Below are 21,677 nucleotides of genomic sequence, written 5' to 3' on the forward strand. Positions count from 1 at the left end.
GTCCAGTGCACAAACCCCCAACACACACAGTCCTGGCCACAGAATGCCTTTCTTCAGGCCGCCTCCACTCTCTCTAGTGCCTTGTCCTTCTTCCACCCGACTCCAGCCCTGAATGAAGGGAGACGGCCCCTTTTATAGTCTCCCGGATGAGCTCCAGGTGGCTCCCGTCATTTCCTCGTTGGCCACGCCCCAGCGTGGCAGAAGTGCCGGCTGTTCTCCTGGCAGCTCTCTGGATGTCCTTCCTAATCTTCCCCCCAGCACTTCCGCCACACCAGGAGGGAACAGGTCCCCAAGGCATTGGGGCGCCTCCTGGCGGTGACCACGAGCCCCTGTAGGGTGGGGCTTCCATGCCCTTAACCCGTGGCCCCCAAAGCAACCAGGAAGGCGGCCCCCACGTGATCCAGGGTGGGCGCAGACCCACATCCGGTCCCTCACGGCGTCCCGACTGGGTCGTTGCCCCTGGCATCCCTGACAACATACATACATACAGATAAATATACATATATATACACACATACACATACATATATATATACAGTACAGGCCAAAAGTTTGGACACACCTCCTCATTCAGTGTGTGTTCTTTATTTTCATGACCATTTACATTGGTAGATTCTCACTGAAGGCATCAAAACTAAGAATGAACTCATGTGGAGTTATGTACTTAACAATAAAAGGTGAAATAACTGAAAACATGTTTTATATTCTAGTTTCTTCAAAATAGCCACCCTTTGCACACTCTTGGCATTCTCTCGATGAGCATTTCAGGTGACTACTCTTTCTCATTATAGGATTCACCTGTGTATGTAGGTCAGGGGTCACTGAGCTTACCAAGCCAATTTGAGTTCCAATAATTAGTTCTAAAAGTTTTGGAATCAATAAAATGACAACGGTGCCCAAATTTATGCACCTGCCTGATTTTGTTTGAACAATTATTGCACACTTTCTGTAAATCCAATAAACTTCATTTCACTTCTCAAATATCACTGTGTGTGTCTCCTATATGATATATTTAACTGACATTTTTTATCGTAACAACCAACGATTTATACAGGAAAATAATGACTATTAACATGGTTGCCCAAACTTTTGCATCCCACTGTATATATATACACACAGACACATATATACATATATATATACAGATCTACATATATAAACTGTACATATCTACATATATACATACTGTATATATATCCACATATATATAAATATATACACATATATACATATCTACATATATATACATACATACATACATATATATATATATGTGTATATGTATATGTATATAATATGTATATATATATATATATATGTATATGTATGTGTGTGTATATATATATATATATATATATATATATATATATGTGTATGTGTATATATACTGTATATAGCAAAATCCCTGCACTTCGCAGCGACGAAGAACTGATTTTAAATTTTTATTAAGAAGAAAAGAAAACCTTTTTAAACTGAGGGAAAAAATACCAATAACTATCTGTTAAGGATCTCTTTGTATACCACATTGTCAGTTCAACAGTCCGGTTGTAATATGACCAAGCTGTGCACTGAGATTACTTTTGAGAATGCAACGTATAGTTTTGTCCAGGAGGAAAGCAATGTTGCCTGAAATGAATGGCAATCTTTTGTAGAGTCTGTCCCTGAGACTTATTAATTGTCAAAGTGAAGCAGAGCCTTACTGGAAATTTAAGGCATTTCAATTGAAATGGGAGATCAGAGGGTATAACGGTGATGCAAGGAATACATTCAGAGTGTGGCGCTCTGCTGTTTTTTTGTGTAGCTGCCTTCACACTGCTTCTCCGCTGCTTTATAAATGAACGCCATATAAGGCCGTCGTTTCTCCTTGCTTCACGGTTCTGTACTGTTTTATTGTTCGTTTATTACGATTGTTATAGTTATTTTGTAGCTATTCGAGACTTACTTTACTGTTCAGGCACCCATCTCCTTTATTTAATCCGCGGCTTGTACGCTATTTTTTTGTTTATTACGATTATAGATATTTATTGATTCCCTTCTTTAGCTGACTGCCTGCTCAATAAGGCGCTCCGCTGGGGTTTTGTGAAGCAGCCTTTACACAGCTTCTCCGCTGTTTTATAAACAAACGCTATATAAAGCCATCCTTTTTCCTTGCTTTGCCAAGGAAGCTGCCTTTTTATTTAATGCACGGGTTCTCCACTGTTTTATCGTTCGTTTATTACGATTGTTATAGTTCTTTTTATATATCACGTTGTCAGTTCAGCACTCTGGTTGTAATATGACGAAGCTACACAAGCTCACTCTTGAGAATGCAACGTATAGTTGTCCAGGAGAAAAGCAATCTTGCCTGAAATCAATGGCAACCTTTTGTTGGGTCTGTCCCTGAGACTTCTTCTCATCGTGAAGCAGAGTCTTACTGGAAATTGGAGACATCTGAATTGAAATGGGAGATCAGAGGGTATAACGGGGATGCAAGGAATACATTCAGAGTGTGGAGAAACTCTAGAGACAGCGTGTGTATTAACTTGTGGATTTTTCTGTGAGTATTTGGTGGCAGCGTGACGAAGTTGCTTCCGCAAGACTGCGTTAGCTGTGGAGCTCAACTCGGAGCATATTCTTTTCCTACCTTGTCAATTGTGTAATGCGTTTTTGAACAGGTTTGATGCATGGAAGTGATCACTCGTACTGTGTTCAGTCAGTTCACGTGAGCTGCTCTCTTGTGTGATGTTGCGATGTCCACGGCTTTATTTAATGTTAGCTAAGACCCGGCACTTAAAAGTTTCTCACTACAGCAATTTTAACTCCATTACAAAGTGATCCAAAGTCTCGTTTATACCTCGTGTCTTCTCATTTAACTTGTATCTCGCAAATAAAGTATTCGGCATTTTTCTTCAGCGCTCTTTGGGAGCTCTTCCTTCTTTTCTACGTACTGCGGTCACAGTCAGTTCACGTGATTACGTGGGAGGCGTGATGATGTCACACGCAGCTCCGCCCCCCCACAGCCATCGAGCTAACGTCCATTACAGTATATGGAGAAAAATAGGTTCCATAAGTTGGAGAATTAGTGATGAGTCAGTGAGTGAGTGAGTCAGTGAGGGCTTTGCCTTTTATTAGTATAGATATATACAGTATATACTGACTATACTTTATACATAAAATATATGTTGTTGTACCTTGCATAACTGAATAACCTTTATGGCACAATAACAATTCAATACATTTATGGTCACTACTCTATTTGAATTTAATAATCATCATGTGGGAAAAGGTTGACTCGCATAAATAAGTAGAGCCGAATAATACAGTCAAGAACCTTTTGAATTCAGCCGAGTGAAAAATGACAGCTGTCCGATTAACTGCGATTTTAGTTTCTTCTCCTTTCTCTTTCTCAGAGCGCTTTTCGGAAGGAAGTCAGTTTCGTAGTTTTTATGAACAGTTCGAAAGTGCCTTTCCACATTTTCCTTCCTTGGAATAGCAAACATAGATTGACAGATCAGACAAACGCACTTCGATTGTGATATTGTGAGAAAAAAAATCCCCTTCCAATTCCACATCCAGCCCATACCCTCCCCAAACATTTTTTTTTAAATCCCTTCTTTAGTCGATATAAATTGGAAGGCTAACTAGATCACAGCCTGAATTTTGCAGTGGCTCGAACGTTTGATCGTGCATGCAGGATGACAAGTGTGTTAGAAGAGAAGAGATCTCAGACTGGCCGCCATGTATGTCAATCAAGTGGTAAATGCCATAGGGAGGATATATGATAGACTAACATTAAAAATTATTTTTTTTTGAATGGAACGCGATCTACCGGTCAATCGCGATCGACATTGGGCACCCCTGTACTAGATACATGTACTTGTATGACAGCAAAAACTGCTTGTAGATAAGGTTAGTCTTTTATTGGTGTCAACATATTACAGTAGTTTTATTAAAAAAAAGTGTTGGTCGTTCTAAAACCGTTCACATGTGAGATGCCCGTGCACTGAGTCATCACCGGGAGCCCGGGATTCCTGGGAATGAGATGCGGGATTCCCAAATTCCTGGGAATGGATAAACCCGTCTGGGAATTGATTCCCTACAAGCAATACATGGGGTGTGCTAGTGTTATGCATTGGCTGTCATTTCATGGTTTTAGACACCATTTTATCCCAGGTTTGAAAGATAGGCCTGTAGGCTGCCAAAAGTATCAGCTTTTCAGATTTTTTATTCATGATATACCATTTTCTAATAAGTTAATTAAACTTTTGAGACCTGTGTCAATACATTTATCATGTTGATTTCTGCAGTACCCTTATGCTTCTGTTGTTAAGCCTGAAGAAAAGTGTGTCTTTAAAATAGCAACCACAAAAGGAATTGAGGGAAAAGAACAGTCAAAAATTATAAGTTACTACCGGAAAACCAACATACTAGGTAAAAAGTCAAATTAAATGACCTCATCGAAATGAGAAAAGCATACCTGGGAAAAGTACATTTTAAGGAAACAAATAACTCCAGAATTCACAACACCTGTTTATTACTTGAGACCATATATACTCGCAGATAAGTCGGGATTTGCTTTTACAGTATAATTTCCGGTACTTTATAATGTCGGTCGTATAAATCAAATGCAGAAAACCCATGCTATTGGTCCAAGGGATTATGATATGCTATCGCTCACCTGAGAGAGTAACCTCGGAGCACACTGCCTTTTTTTCCTATGTGGACATGGCAATGTGCTGCATCAGCGTGTGCTCCTAACCCCTCTCTCTCTATAGTGCCTACATGACCACACGGTAATACCCCAACTATTCCGAAGCAACGTTTGCACTGATTTGTGTTTTTTGTATCTCAAACCATCATACACCTTTATAGTAAGAGCATCCCTTATCTATGATGGAGTGTTTAATCAGAAGAAAATATGAAACTGGTTTTAAATTAAACGTTGTTGATGTAGCAAAAGAAATTGGTAACTGCGATGCTGCAACAAAATTCGATGCGTCTGAGAAACTGACGCGAGTTTGGAGGAGGCAAGAAGAAAAAAAATTAAGTGTTGCATTTTTGAACGGGTGTATAAGTCGGGGTCTGATTTTATTCTATATTTTATTATATGAGCAAATACGGTATCTCCTTTGTTCTTTTTCTCTGCACAATGGTATTCATGTTTGATTGCTCTCTTGAAGCTAATGCATGTAAAAACAGATACTTACATCTATCCATGTAGATCCTTACCGTTCTCATCATAAGACCAATTAACTGCAGCATTTCAGACTAATTGAAGGGCCCACCAGTGCTTAACACCAATGACCTGTTTTCTGAATTTAGCCTCCATGTTACTGGTAAAATAGTAGAGCATTTGCAAAACATGAATTGCAAATATTTGTTTTATATGCCTAGAAAATATGGTGCAGAATTTGTACAAATTCATATATGTTATGAATAGTATGATTTCTCCAAAAAAATGAATGAAAAAAGACTCAAATCAAGAAGAATATTCAGGACAGAGCAGGTGTCAATACATAAGGACCTAAGGAATCTCTTCAGTTGAACCTTTATGCTCCTTTTTGCATATATCCATCATTTTAAGCACTTTTGCCAAGAAAGGAGTCATATTTTGTCTTCTCAGTATGTTTCTAGTGGGTTGGCATGAAGGGCCCCTCATATGAAACTTGTTTAGTTGGTAATTTAAAACTGGCCATGTGTGGGGTGGTGTGGGCGTGTGGCGCTTGTATTGGGGTTACAATTCAGTGTTGGTACACAGTACAGATAGGGTCAGCCGTGAGGATGCCTTATCCAGTGCAATACACTGTATGTCATAATCTGCTGTTTAATTTTGGCTAAGTTGGGTAGCGAGAACTGCAGAGTGAAAATACAAATTTTTATATTTACCTCACAATCATGGTTTATGTCTTCTTAAAATTGTTAAATCTGCTGTGCTGTAACTGCAGGATCCAGAGACCAGCTACCTCCAGCCACTGTATTAAGTAGTATTTTGCATGTTCTTCCTATGTTGGTGTGGAATTTCTCGGAGTACTTCAGTTGAGCACCACATCCTTTGCTTTTACGCTTTTAATTTGGTGGGTGTATGTGTGAGTGTGCATATGGCAGCCTTTTGTCCTTCCTTGTTCCCACCAACTCTGTAATGATGGAGGGATGGCTGGTCATAAGCTACAGTGATTTGAGCTAGAGAAATACAACTGACATGCAACAGATATTTTGAGCACTGCATCCTTCAAATATATGCATCTTCTAAATTTAAGGAGTTCCTTAGGTGTTCCTTATACTTCTCAATTATACCCTTCGCTTATGTCAAAGTTTTGTCCCCCTTGCCAAGAACGCTCTGAATGTCATTCCTCCTGCCCTTCCTGAAACACTGAAGGGTTTCCCTGGCTTCACCAAAATTCTTCTATACATGCCAATTCAACAGCAACTGTCCTGTTTTTTTGTTGTTTTTTTTTTTTTATCTACCAGTGCCTCACAGTCAAATCTAGACACCCTCCTGCTACTTACTTGCTCCTTCCTTAATCCTCCCTTGCCACTGACTTTCATCTACTGGTCCTTTCTCTGACTGTCACTGACAGCAGCATTTTTTGGAGGTAAGCACTGAGTGCACCTATTCGCATTCTGAGAGCACTAACCATCTACTGAATAAATACTGCATACTGGAATCAAAATAGCTTTTAGTATGTATTTGTTTTATTATAAATTATATCTCTAAGCTGTTTTTGCAAATGCCCCACTCATTTCTTTAGTCATAAAAAAATCTCATGACAACAGCATTCTTTGATTTATGTTTGAGCTGGCACTTTGCTTAACATAGGTACATGTTTTATGGCTACTGAATTAAGGAGATAGAGTATTATAGGTACTAAGTTTCAGTACAAATTCAACAAATAAAATAATTAAAAGCACCAAATCATTTTTTATTTTGAAATACATCATAAGTTAATGTAGGTTTATTTTCATATAAATACGCATAGTGATACATGGAGTATTTCAGAATAAAACAATAGTGAAGAGAATCAAAAACACAATAGACTGTCCAGTAATTTAGACGGTTGGTCAGGCTACAGATGCAGAAAGTGTTAACACAGAAGAGACACACATGAAGGCCTCTATTATACATTTAATTGTGCAGATCCACCCAAGGAAATAAAACCGTGAATACCAACACCTTAACACACACCACAGAAGGAAAACTAGCAAAAACTGTGAGGATCCAGTTATCAGACACATATGAACTGAAAAAGGTACTGAATGGCAAATAAGGGAAAACTTAAAATTTCTTTGTCATTTATAAGTACAAAACCAAGCCAAAAAAAAAAAACAAAGGAAATGCAGGTTTATGCCATTTAGAAGCACTAATACACTTTTAAAAAAAAAAACACATTCACACATATTTGTTGCTCATAATCGAAAAAACAAATTCAAATTTTATTTTCTGAGTAGTTCTTTTAATGGCTTCTGTGTGAAACTCCCATTCTTAAATTTAAGGCTTAAGGAATTGCTACTATGATGTTTTGTATGCTATAAATCAAAATCAAACAATGTATGCATTAACAAATGAAATATATGCAGATCTATGCAACAGTGTAAGCTTTAGGTTCATACTGGGTAACTAAGATAAATAACACAATATTCTAGTTCCCCCTAAATCCAAAATTAAGTCACTTATTTTGGGTATTACACCTACATTCTCCTGCATCATCACAATATACACACTTTTAGAAGCTTTTGGGCAATATGTTCAAATTGCACCTGCTACAAACTGGCTTCTCCTGGACCTGAACCAACATCCTTGTACTTCCCTGCGAAGTCACAGAGTGGAAAAATGAGGGGTTTAGCTGTCTAGTCTAGTCTTGGCTCCCAAAACTGATGGATGCATTAAACACCTGCTAGACAATGTACCAGTGAAAGATGAAAGAAGACATTGGCCTTGCAGTGACCTTACTACTATGATGGGAAAGCTGCCTAATTTGTGGGGTGATTTCTTCAACAAACTTACAAACAAGTTATTTTTCTCTTGCTTTAACATATTGCAAAGGATCACACATTTTACATGTGTTAAGATTATGAACCTTTATTGGAAAGGCAGATTTAGAGGGTGGTCCATATCAACTGGGTGACTTTTATTTATGCGGGGACGAGTCCAGTTCGGCGCAAAGACGATTCTTCATGTCGTCAGTTCGCACACTTCTCGATGGTCTGGGATTTTTCAGTTGATTTTCTATGTAATAAACTTAATAAGTTATAGTGTAATGAAAATTGCATAATTAGATCTGGACCACCCTATACCATGTGAATACAGGGAAAAATATCCTCTCTTTACTAGAACATTAACTACATGTTCATGGTGCATCTCCAGGTGAGGTTAAAAAAATTACTAACCATTTATAAAGTACTAAACTACTAACCATTTATAAAATACTAACATTAAATCAGATAGTGGAAGAAAATACAGATTAGTTACTACTGATATGAAGATAACTCTCCTGTGAGTATATCTTAAATGGACAACATAAAAAAAAAAAATTTTTAAAAATTGTAGGTCACCTCAGATAGAGATGCAATCCAAAAGACGGTGAAAAAAATAATGAGTGTAGATCCTAATGAGGTAGAAACAAACTGGCCACTGACCAACAAGTTCATATATACATAAACTAAAGAAGTATTTAAAGAGAAAGGTAATAAACTGCTCTTAATTTGAACCATATGAGGCCTGCCATACTTTGGTTTCCTCACCACAAGGTAATTCACAGCATGACCAGTAGGAACAACAAACATAATAAATAGTGTCAAACCCATAAAAATAAAAACGGATACTCTTATGTAAATGTCTTTTAGAAAATGGTTTCTTTGAACTGGGTAACATGAAGCTATACATTACATTAATAAGCTGAACACTGAAGACTTTCAATTGCAAAAACAGAGAATTTCCACATCACCAGAACAGTGTGGTAAACTACTTTCAATTAAATTGTTAATAGAAGGAAGACAGGATGACATATACAGAAAGAAATTTAGAAACAATGTATTTACAGAAAACCAAAAACACTTGTCTGGTTTCATGAGATTAAAACAAATCACACAAGTTCTTCACACACATCATGTCAATTGGATTTGGATTTTTAAGAATACAGAATTGGAAATTAAAAAAACAAGATGTCACAGTGTAGCGATAGTAAACATAGAATTTAAAAGAAGATAACAAGCATTTTTCAAACATTTTACGTTTTCATCCCTTGTTGTAATCTGTTTGTTCATCATTATATCATGTCTACCACTTGATTCCAGTTCATAAAAGGCCTCAGATCAGCTTACATTTTCAGTTTTTATAAAGTGGCAGTGGTTTAGGCAAGTGTTTGATTAATTGAAAAACACCAAAATCCACAGATTTGTTTTCAAGGTGAATCCCCAACCTAGACTCCCTCTCTAACCTTTATGGGGCTCAGCCCTTGTCCTGAAGATGTGGATCTAACTTCCCTTTGCCTACGATTTACCATGGTAGATGTGGTTCACCTTGGAAGTCTATTGCATATGTTGGTACAATGCTCAGGTAATATTACTAAAAACATGTCTGTTATTTACATGCGAGACCCATAGTGTCATTTTAAGTTAAGTGATCCCTATGTTAAACAGGGTTGACTGTGTAACGTTTGTAATTCTTTTGCTCTTTGTTGTTATAGTGCTATGTAAGGTTTCCTTCAAACACTGGAAGAACTGATGGCTGCGATCGTGCCGCTCAATGTTACATTGTGTGAGGAAGGCAAGAGACAGAGAGAGTGGATGAATGAGAGAGAAAGAAAACAGTTAAGACTACTTTAGCTTAAAAACTAGCCTTGTTTCTTTCATCATTTGCCTTAATAAAGCTGTTGCTAAATTTGCTTTTATTTATTAATATGTCAAAATTAGGAAAATGTGCAGGAATGTTTTCTTTTCATATATTTCACATACAATTGGCAAGTTATTAGACTGAGCAATTGTACATTAACAGTGAAAAATGGATGATCATCAGCAAAATAAATATCAAATAATAAAGTTGCATTAATTCATTCAGTATTAATTCAGTATTTTTCATAATGATGACGTAATCAAAAGTGGTTATTCGGATCACTGAAATAAGAAAAACAGAGCTGCAATTAATCCAAAAATGTTACCATATTAATTAAATCTGATCCTCAATTATTTGTCAATTCAAATCTAAATTTTAAATTGCATTTGATCACAACATTTTTTAGGATTAACTCTGCTCAATACCGCATCCAAATGGCACTGTTTATATGCAGTTTATATAAATACAGTTGAATAAAGTTTGCTGAAATGACATGAGATGTTAGATGAATGTTCCCCTAAAATATCTTCTAGATTTTAAAGTGAATTCAATACATACCTCGTTTTGGCAAACACCATTTGACAATATATTTTCTAGGGTGGAAGACAACACTCGTGCTTTGTAAGGTTTTCATCAATAAAATATTTAGAAAACGGAGATAAAAACAATACTGAAAACTTGAATTGAAACAAAACTAGAATGTAACATTTTCCTTTATAATTCTCTTTCCAATTGGAGTTTAGTTGTGAATTTATTAGACCAAAAGATAGCAAGCCTATCAGCACTGTCTCAGTCTGTAGTTTAATACTGGCAGTACTTTTAAACATAATTCACCACTGAAAATGCAAATTTACTGCAGAGCACTTTACATCCCCATTAATGAATCCTATAAAAAAAAAAAATGACTTTCTTTAGTAAACAGGCCTTTTGTTGCAAAACCTAACCAAATAAGATGGAAAAACACAGCACAATGCAGTATTGCTACTTAGTCACAGTAAGGAGGATGCCTGAGACAGTGAGAGGGAGGAAGAGTATAAAGACTAAACAATCACATCGCAATGAATTAATTTTGAATAGGAACTATTTTTTATAATGCAGCTAATGTTAATCACATACAGTAAGACAGTTCATAAAAGTCACAAAAACAAAACATTATGGAAAAAGTACAAGTAAAAATTTCTGCATGCTGGCTGGAGTTACATAATATACAAAAAAGTCCCAACGTTTAAACACGTGCTTCCTTACTGAAAATCAGTCTATAGATTTCAATAACTCTGCCTTTGCTTAAGACAGTACAATACTTACCTAACATTTCTCATTTATGCAAACAGTGTTTGGTATTGATTCTGGAAGCACTAATATGCCTTTCAGGGTATGACAGGCTCCACAGGGTAATGTAATGAAGAAAAGCTACCAAGAACCAAAAATAGTGCAGCATCTGAAAATAAGATGAATAACTGTTGCATACATCCATTGCCCAGGTCTTGCATCAGTAACAATCATTACCAGATGACATGCATTTCTGTATGTCAAAATAGGCCACTTAGGGTGCTCTGGTCCTTAAGTCAGCTTAGTAAAATAAGATCAGGTCTGTAACAGTGATCAGGCACAAGGCTGAATATGAAAACTAAGAAATAAAGCTATGAAAATCCTTTTATTTTTTGATTTCTATGTGTCCTTTAACCCTTCAAGCAAAGAATCTTGTATCATTCTGACCCAAAGGTATCCTGTTGTCACCGAGGTCTTTTTCTTGTGACAAAAATTAAGACACGCCTTACAGCAATCAGCCGATCCTTTAAAGAAGTCATTGCCAAAATAGTTAGCTGTGCACGGTTTTCTAATGGGAGTACTGCCAATAACCACCAGCACCAGGCAGGTCCACTGGGGCTAGCCTAACAAAAAAAGAAAAAAGAAAAAAGTTTTGTTTAATCAAAGTCAACCATTCAAATGGCACTTGGAAACTGATTTCAGATCATTTTTTACCACCAAAAATTTTACAATGCATTTCCACACTTAACTGCATTCTTTTTGTAATTTTTTGTTTTATCTAACACTATTACCGCCAACACAACACTGCTTGTTTAATGCTATAGACAAAAGGCAGGCATAACTGACCATGGGGAATTCTGGCATAAACATTAGCAACAATTTCCTTTTCTTGAGAACATTGCTTTTATAGGCTGAGTCTGAGTAAAGCCCTCTTTCTGGAACATTCTTATAAACCAGAATAGCTCTGATCAATGTATGCCAATGGATGCCCGATCAAGCAAGTGATCTGACCAAAAATTAGTCAAGAAATAATAAAATGTAGGACACTCAAATAAGAGAATGCCCAAATCTGTTGTAGACACATGCTTCTATACATTTAATACACCCCTGTACAAGTACCTAAAAGTATTAAGAATTAAAACAGAAACTATCACTTATTAAAAAAATGCTAAATGTTTTTAAGATTATATTAATTTGTATGTGACAGCATTTTTGATTAAAAAAACCAAAATCAAATAACTGAATTCCCAATATGTCCAACTGTTCAAAGTTATTTTCTAGAAAACAAATTGATCATTTATCTAGACATAAGAGCATCTTTACTATTATTGTAAATTAGGCTGTAACATTTATTCTGGGTGACTTTTGATGTTATTTTTTTAAACAGTTTGAGCACAGGCAAATTAACTGACTTAAGACACAAGTGTAATCTGAGCCAGCTACCAGGTTTAAAGTCCACACTGCTTAGTAAATTAAAACATTAATTATTGTAGCTATTTATATGATCACATATGTATGTCTACTCACTTGTGGGTCTGACTCTTTTACTGGCATGGGCCCAAAGTGGCTGAGTATTTGATTCTTCATTGCATCCTTTAAAGAGGTAAACCATGAGATGGCTTGATCATACACAGAGTCGTGCAGGCGAACCAGCTCAGCATATTCTTCACCTTCAGTCTAAAAAAGAGAATTCAAAATATGAGGCTATAATTCACATTTCCTGCAAGCAATTAACAATGGTTGTGGTGAAATCAAGCAAACTTCCACGAAGGAACCACAGACTGAGTTTGATGGAGCAATTTGGGCCAGATTTGCAATCTATAAAGCTAAACATATACAGTAAATGTTTTCTTTCACATTTTCCCAAACTATTTTACTTACTTTTAACAAAGCCATATTAAAAAAGTTACCTATGTATCAGAACAAAATTCTTGTGCATGTCATATACTTAGAACAGTGTTTCTTAAGGTTGTGACATGTCTGAACTTGGGTCGTGTTGAGCCATGAATCACAACAGCACGATGGGGTCACTGAGGGAGAAGGGAAACCCCCCACTCCAGGAATGACGATCAGCGATGATTCTACAAGGGGGATGGATCCCCTGGATGATGCTCTGTGGCAATTGTGGGTCACAATGACACAAAAAAAAAATATTAGGTCATGATAAAAAAGTCTAAGAGCCACTGACTTATAGCAATTATTCTCAAGATCAGTTCTGTGAGTTTTCATTCAATGGATCACTTGTTTAATTAGTTGGTCTTTTTTTCTGCTACCCCTTATCAAGAAAGACACTTTTTACATTAGGAATGGAGACAGGTTTCTGTTTTTTTACCACAGCTTTATTATTATTAATTTCACATGTATGTGTGGAGTGTGCTATTGTATCCAAACATTGGCATTTCACAAAGAGCAGAACATAAGCAGAGAATCTACTTCACTGCCATAACAAACTTTCAGTGTGTGACAGGTCTGCAAGCAAAAACGCTTTGGAAATAAAATATGGCAGAAAGTCAGCTAACGGAAACACAATAAATATTCAAATAAAAGTTAAGTCTTCTTCTGTCTGCTTTATCACAAGATAATGTGGGCATAAAACCACCAAACACTGACAAACAAAAAGTGTAAATTCTCAATGGTAATCAAATCTCAATTTCATCTACAATTCATTTGTTTAAGACTGCTTTTTGATTACAATTGCTCTGTCTCACTTTAATTTTTGTATTTAACTTTTGTTTATAATCTGTGTTTTATCTATTGTTCGGTGTCCTTGAGTGTTAAGAAATAAATAAAATGTATTATTATTATTACAATTTCTTGATGGCAGCATCAAAATCTACAGTAACTGCATAAGTCCAAGAATCCTTCCTGTCTTGTAGAAGCTGTTGATGGGGAATGCTTTCTTGGTATAGCTTAGACCTGTTAATACCAAACTAAGTGTCATATGAATGCCACAGCATACCAAAACAATGTCGCTGACAACGTGAATGCCTTCAGGGGCATAGTTTTCTGTTTTATTAAGGAGTATTTATTAGCAATATAATGCAAAAAGCACTTGCCATTTCATGTTGATTCCACAAACATGATAAGGACTACACTCACAGACTTTACTCCAGTGTTCTGTACAATCTCTACAAATTAATGTGTTTCTGGGAAAACTATAGAAACTGTGTGATGCCATTCAGTTGGCATGGACTAACACTGAGAGATGTTTCCAGAACACTGTTGGATCCCTGCCTTGAAGAATTCAGGCTGCTCTTAAATTCTCAAGTACTAAATAGATAGAAACTTATAAAGTGCTAACTAGTCATATGGATGTTTTTAAATGTAAAGTGCGAGAGAGAGGCAGAAATGGGTGCAAAACCTTAAACTAAATCAACTAAAACTAACAAGTGCTTGTCAAATTCCTGTAAAAATATAACACACCCTGTTTTTAACGTGTGCATTCACACATTACATGCAGAAATTTATAAATAGAAGAATGCTTAACTAATGTGACAGAAGAAACAAAACACTTGCAGCCACAGGGTCAAGTACAATTGAAATGAAAACACAAGAGAAGATTACAAATATTTTTAAAATGTGAAATATTTCCCCTTCTGAATTACAGTAACTCACTGTCAATATTATTCAAGGATTATTGAAATAAAGCTTTGTAATACAACCCCTCAAAGACGACGACTATAAAAATGACCAGTGATCTTTAATCCTGTAGATTCTGCTATTATGCTCCTTTTTTTCCTTCAATAAATTTGCAACTTTTAGAAAATTAAATTAATACTCATTGTGAATTGTCCATGTTCAACTATAAATTTTCTTGAAACATAGTACTTTACAAATACAATGGCAAAATTTCAGCTTAGAATTCAGCATACCCATGTAAACAAAAGTAAGCATTACCTTCCTGTCTTCCAAATATTCAATCTTGGCAGTATTGTATCCATCCCGTTGACTGTGGCTTAAAACTTTAAATCGGGAAACTCCAATCGTGTCAACAACAGATCGCCCATCTGGAAAGAATTTCACATCTCGAACTTCTAACATGCAACCATAATCAGCAAATCTACAAAACACATTAAAACAACAAAAATAGATAATAGAATAGATTATGGAAAACATACACAATACTATCTGTAAGACTTAAAAAAAAATCACATTTTATTCATTTCTTTTTAAAAGTATTAGGTTAATACAAAAATTGATTAAATTTGTCTTGCAATTATTGGTTTTCATTTAAGAAAATTGAACACCATTATTATGTTTATCAATTACCTTCATAGATTTTTTTTTTTTTTTAAATCGGCTGGTAGCTCAATAATTAGGGTCACAGGGTCACATCTCAACCTGGGCACCACCAGGGTGCAGTTTATACTTTCTTCCCATGTCTATGTTGCAATTTCTCTAGGTACTGGATTTCCTTCTACATACAAAAGAACTGGCTCAGTTTGAGAGTGAGACTTGCTGTGGAATGGCACTCTATTCAGAGCTGGTGATTGCTTTGATGCCAGTGCTGCTGGGATAGACACGGTTTATTGTGAACCTGAACAGTCTTAGGGTGGGTGGGAGAAAAGAAACTGGTGGGGAACAGTTAGCTGGGAATGGTACTAAAAAAGCCCCCAAAACTGCCAAATCTCTGCCAGTAATATGTCTGCCTTGTTTCTTCTAATACTTACCACATAATATCAAATGAGAGGCTACATTCCAAAACAGTGCAAGTCTTTTTTAAAAAAAATTTTTTTTTTTTTTTTTTTAAACTTCATACAGGTGTTTCAGGAATAGCAGAATAATTAAAAGTGTTGCAAATTCTGGATATCAGTGGTAAGAAATAAGAAATACAAGCAACTGAATAATATAGACCTCTCTTTTTCTATAGGAACTAAACAAACAGCATAGGCTGAGAAAGCATCTTTGCACATAGTGTTTTGTAAACTTTAAAAAGAGAACTATTATGCAATCTCTAACATTCACAAATACTGGCCTCTTTCGTTTCACAGCATGGAGCTCCCCATTTTTGTTATTCGACCCTAAAGGCATAAAACTCTTAAAATTGGCAGAGGGAACAACATTCCATGACTATTCTAAGTGCATTAAAGGCTGGGAATCCTTTCAAAATATGAAGGGAGAGCACAAGCAGTAGATAAGTTTATGATGTACTTTAACTGGTAAAGGAAGAGATTACTGATACCCTGACTCCCACAACATTCTAGGGTCTTTCGGATCTTAATAACTTCATTGCCCTCTATAATTGCAATAAAGGTGTTGGACAGCTCAGTTCCAGAATTAGTACAACACAGTATAAGGTCAGACAGTCAGTTTTCACTGCAAAATTACCAAGGCATTTCATTTTGTCAAGTGAAGACAAAAAATGTGTATAAACACAAATGGTTTGAAAACTAGAATATTTAATTGCATAAAATGTCTCACCCTTTCAACTCATCTGCAATGCACATTCCAAATTGTCTGGTGCCAGTTTCCATGCATCTTCGGATCATCAAGCGGTATCGTGGTTCAAAGACATGCAGAGGACAAGGGATTGTAGGAAAAGCCATTGTACAAACAAATATGGGAACTTCTTTATTTAAGCTGTCAAAAAGGGCATACATTTACCACTTCAGTTAGTGTAATGGCTAAAGAGATTTTACAACAAAAATCTTTACACAAGCCTATAAAAAATACACCACACTATCTTATGCAAATGGCATTTCAATATTCCTTACAATGGAGAATTCCAGTTATACCCCACTTTGTGATACATGCTTATATTAAAACACAGACAAAAAAAAAACTTTGCAAGGATTTATCCCAAGATGTCTGTGACTAGCATTTCAGCCAGGCAGTAGCCAAGACAAATTGGTCTGACATGAAAACAATGAGTGTGTAGTGTACATATACAAGACTGCTGTCAGAGGAATTTAGTTTGCCCTGATCAGAAAAAGCAAGCAAGGGTTGGTAGATGGTTTAAACCAGAAACCTGATTGGCAGACAAGACATACAACCATCAGGTCTGGCTTTAACCCTTAGATAGGGTACCATGCAAAAATCGACAGCCAATTATTTAAGGAAACATGGTAGCACACCAGTTAGCCCTACTACCTCAGACTCCCAGGAAACTAGTTACAATTAGGCCCTGGCCAGCTCACCATCTCTTTGGAGTTTGCATATTCTCCTTGCGTCTAAAAAGGTTGATCACTGGGTATTCCAGTTTTCCTCCCACATCTCACAAAAACTTGCAAATTAAGTATCTCATTTGGATTTGCCTCAGTATCAAGAAGTGCAGGTAAGTTAGCAAACGAGTTACATATTGCCTTGATTTAAGTTTTTCCCTGCCTTAAACCAAAAGCTGCCAGACTAAACATTCCAGCTTGTCGTGGCTCTGTAACCACAAAAACAGATTAATTATATGGATGTAAAGTAGCCAACTCCATTTTCATCTTCAAGTGAATGTGTGAGATAAACTGTTTAACATAATTTTAGCTACAGCTAAACCATTTCAGCCTACATTCAATCACCCATAAATGTATTCTCAAAATCCTTAGCTCTATTAACAGTTACTTTCATGTTCCGTGGCTTGGTAGATGGCATCACAGTATCTTTTAAAACAGTTTTAAACTGGGTCACTCCCATATTTCCATATTCAGAGACCAGTCCATTAACAGGTACACCCAGTAAGAGCCATACCCTAAATTTAATTTATCATCTAGTCAAATGAGTTTAGTAAGAATGCAACTGCACTTTTATAGACTCTTGAAGGCCAGCTGAAGACTTAGTACAACTTTCTAAGCAGATGAGGCTTAAACATTAAGTAGAGATGGTATGACTGGAGACTTTGGTTTCATTCCCAAAAGAACAAATAAGCAGAACCCATTGCTATATGCTGATTCAGCAGAACAGTATTTTTGCACAGACTCTGTAGAACAGCATTTTTTGCACATGATCTAGAGCAAAAGCAAGAATTGGAGAGGCCAAAATGTCTGATCACCATAATGTTACTTGCTGCTGTAACCTAAGCTAGGAGCAGGATGCGAAAAAAAAATTAACCAAAAATGAGCCAAAATACAGATATAAACTTTATCTCAGACTCCTTACTTTGACAGCTCTTTCATTTCTTCATCATATATTTTTTTTCTTTCAGTCAGCTCTTCTGATAGGTAACGATTGATTATCTCTTCAGTCAGAAAGGTCTTGTTGTAAGCTCTGGTAGCCAAATACTGCACCAAACAAATCAAATGCATAATTTATCATTAATAAACAAATGGCAGCATAGTTTAATCTTCTAATGATGAAAATGCACATTTAAGAAAACGGTTTTGTGACTTCTTTTTGTAGATTGTGTATACAACTTTACTTTTACTGATCACATTTGTATTGAATAATATGAGGCCACACAGAAAAGACCTTTTGTGATTGAATAATGAGTATTCACAATTACTATTTTTTTGCAAAATTTATATATACACAGGAAAGTTAAGATGCCTGAAATCAGAGTAGAGTAATACCCTGCAAAATAGTTCCACAAATGACAATACATTCATTTAACAGAGGATTTCCAAAAAAGCAAATAGACATATGAAAGTTGTTTGGTCTAAAGCCTTTTGGGAACTGACACTAGGCACTGTGTCAATTTTAAAAGAGTTAATTTATTGATGTCATTTGTTGGGAAGTAGGAAAACATAGATCATAAAATTTATAAGAAGCTTCAGGCAGAAAATAGACACAGGTGATACTAAAGGCGCCCACTACAGAAGTGTCACCTTTAAAATCTATAAAAATGTTTTGGTCCAAATTTGTTAAAAAGAATGGGCAACATGTATTTTTATAAATATTACTCTACTCTAGGTCAAACCAAAATGATTTACTTTTTTTTCTTTGTTTAAAAGAATAGGACTTGATATTTATGAAGGCAAATGTTCCTATTAAGTAGCATGTTTAGGTGGTTTTTCAATGCATGGTATGCTTAACTAGGATATTACTGTGCCAAACAAAATACAGATCAGCCTACCTCTGAAAGATTCTCCTTGCACAGTGGACAGTAAGGATTGTGGTCAAGGCAACGTTCAAGACATTTCAAACAAAACGTGTGGCCACAGGGAGTTGCAACTGGCTCATAAAATAACCTGTTGAGTGGAATGGAGATTCAGAAGTTTAAGATTAATGTTTTCACTTAGGTTAAAGGTTAAGCCTTCTTTTAAAAAAAATAAAAAAATTTGGGGACACAGTGAAGTTTAATATGACTTCAGCGTGGTTAATTTCTTTATTTTTGTGAAGCACCCTGAGATGACTTAAAATTTTTTAAGTAAGTCACATAAATTAAATCTATCACTTCTCTTATTTTTACTATTAGGTGAAATGTGTTGAACAACCTACACCATCACAACTGTATCTTTTTTAGAGATATCACCAGTTTGTGAATGTTTTTAAAATTTTCAAACAAAACTTTTACCTTTTGAGGAGTCACTGAAAAACAAATTATCAGTTTGCCACTTAGAACCTCTGGATTCCTGTGTTACATTATCTGCTCAACTCACAAATGTCATGCGTCATGTCTCCAGTGACAACATACACTAATCAAGGTGAGAACCAACCCTGGACAGGGTTCCAGTAGATTGGGCTAATTTAGATTCTCTGATTAACATACCACACATGTGTACGTTTTGTCATGGGAAAAACAAAACAGACACAGGAAGTGAGACAGTGACCATGGTAGTATTTCCTGCCAGTCTCCTAGCACTACTAGCGTGAAATTAACTCAGATCAACATCAAAAATGTAATCTAAAACAATAACAAGACAAAGAGGCAACAAAAAATATTAAACCATTTGCCAAGTCATGACATTGGTACTGAAATTAACCAAATTGGGGTTGCACTGTGTAAAAAAATTTTGAAAATAAGTAACATAATCCTCTCAAGAGAAAACAACACACGTTACACTCCATGATCTCATTAAAATAGCACATGTCAATAGATGACGTCTACCATCCTGTACTTACCATTTAATCCACACAGTGGATAAAAACTCTTGAAACTAATTTTACATAAAAACTATACCCACCCCTTCACAGAGTCTACAGTATGACTGCATACCATATATAGAAAACTACTAAAAATACAATTTTGAAAAATATATTTAGGTGCCAAATTGTTTATTAAAGCAAGAAGAGAATTTCCACATGCTGAATTTTGCAGGCTTGTCTTGTCCACTCACTTCAACATGTGATTGCAGTAATGTCACCTTTGATATAGTGAACATAGTAAACAATGACTGATGTATAAATTCAAGTAAATGTGCAAACATCCAGAGTTTGCTCTCAAAGTAAAGATGCATTATGGGCCGTAAGCACCCAGAGCAATTTCCCTGTGACAAAGAATTGCTCTTAACTAAGCCTTAACAGATTCGATTCAAACAAATGCTGGGTGCATCTGTATTGGGCCTAAAGGCATTTCCTTGGCTTTAGTCTTGGAACATTATCTCATTTTGCACAACATAAAATGAAACACAGAAATGCTCTTCAGTACAATAAACACCTTTCTGAACCAAAGGATGGCTTTCAAGCTCAAAATCAATACTCAAGCATAAGCTTTTGTGCAAAAACTAATACTAGAAAAGGACAAGGATTATAGCCTAAATGATAAAGGTGAATGAGTGTTTGACATTTCAGGTACACAGATAACAGCAACATGTTGTCTGATTTAGAGTTCTCACTTTGGATTATATCAAAGCAGACATAAGGGCATACCTCATACAGAGAGAGCACTCCAGATCAGATGAGTCAACAAGTTCCAAGGAAACATCTCGTGATATTTTTTGGTCTGAGCAATTTTCATCTGCTGGAATGAAAAAAAAAAAAAAAAAGCTATAATCGACCAGTGTTAAATCTCAAGACCACATAAAACTCTTATATTCATTTAATCTTTATCATGGTCCCCAAGGCAGAAGCAGCTGGCACAACTGAGTAACAAACCCTAAACCCAGGCATTAATGGTTGCCAGGTTACTACTGACAACCAGGCTGAGGTAATCCACAACCATTTCTTAGCCTTTGTTTGCCACTTTAGTAATGCTGTGGTTTTTCAACATTGGATTAAAGCTTGCCAGTATTTGCACATTCTGTGTAATTTGAATTTCTGCATAGAACTTACAAATTGCTAGTTGGTCTTATGATTAAATGCACACACGTGTACTGCACAAACTCCTTGCATTTTTGTTCTATGGGTAAAACAAGTTTAAATAACAGTGCAATGACTAGCCAGCGTACAATGGTGTGGGAGCTAGTTGTTTACATAACAGGAATGTTACAAGTTTGTTTAACACTGCAATAACTTTCCTCTTTTAAAATTAGAGTAACCAGAGTACAAATGTAGGAGGGAGAAGAATGTGAGGTGGTGAAAAATTGAACAGAACCCCTGGTCGCCTAATTTTATTAGCTGCGTTGAAGTACAGTACTTTAGAGTAGAAGTTCTCAACTGGAGTAAACTTCTGGGGGGTGGGCACAAGAGGACTTAAAAATTATATAAAATAGTAAAATAATGAAATCCCTAAAAATCAAGCTATAGCCAGGGTGTTAAACTTAAAGACAATGTGTCACATGTGGCCCTGTGATTTTTT

General features: G+C 36.1%; 1 protein-coding gene across 3 annotated transcripts in view; it reads right to left on the minus strand.

Moving 5' to 3' along the window:
* Positions 1-6,412: 6,412 nt before the first annotated feature.
* Positions 6,413-21,677, minus strand: part of LOC120523019 (LON peptidase N-terminal domain and RING finger protein 2-like) — a 47,391-nt gene continuing 32,126 nt past the window's right edge. Inside the window, exons 7-13 of one of the 3 annotated variants that reach the window (XM_039743938.1) lie at positions 20,810-20,900; positions 19,074-19,188; positions 18,161-18,282; positions 16,499-16,657; positions 14,975-15,137; positions 12,605-12,754; positions 6,413-11,700 (exon numbers count right to left, since the gene is read on the minus strand). In XM_039743938.1, coding sequence (XP_039599872.1) covers positions 11,542-11,700; positions 12,605-12,754; positions 14,975-15,137; positions 16,499-16,657; positions 18,161-18,282; positions 19,074-19,188; positions 20,810-20,900 — 959 coding nt within the window. In that variant the 3' untranslated portion in view covers positions 6,413-11,541. Of the gene's footprint in view, positions 11,701-12,604; positions 12,755-12,987; positions 13,191-14,974; positions 15,138-16,498; positions 16,658-18,160; positions 18,283-19,073; positions 19,189-20,809; positions 20,901-21,677 lie in introns of those variants that run through there. The other 2 variants (XM_039743939.1, XR_005632550.1) reach the window with 2 other exon arrangements.

This window comes from Polypterus senegalus, chromosome 2 (genome assembly GCF_016835505.1).
Source record: "Polypterus senegalus isolate Bchr_013 chromosome 2, ASM1683550v1, whole genome shotgun sequence".
Taxonomy (NCBI): Eukaryota; Metazoa; Chordata; class Cladistia; order Polypteriformes; family Polypteridae; genus Polypterus; species Polypterus senegalus.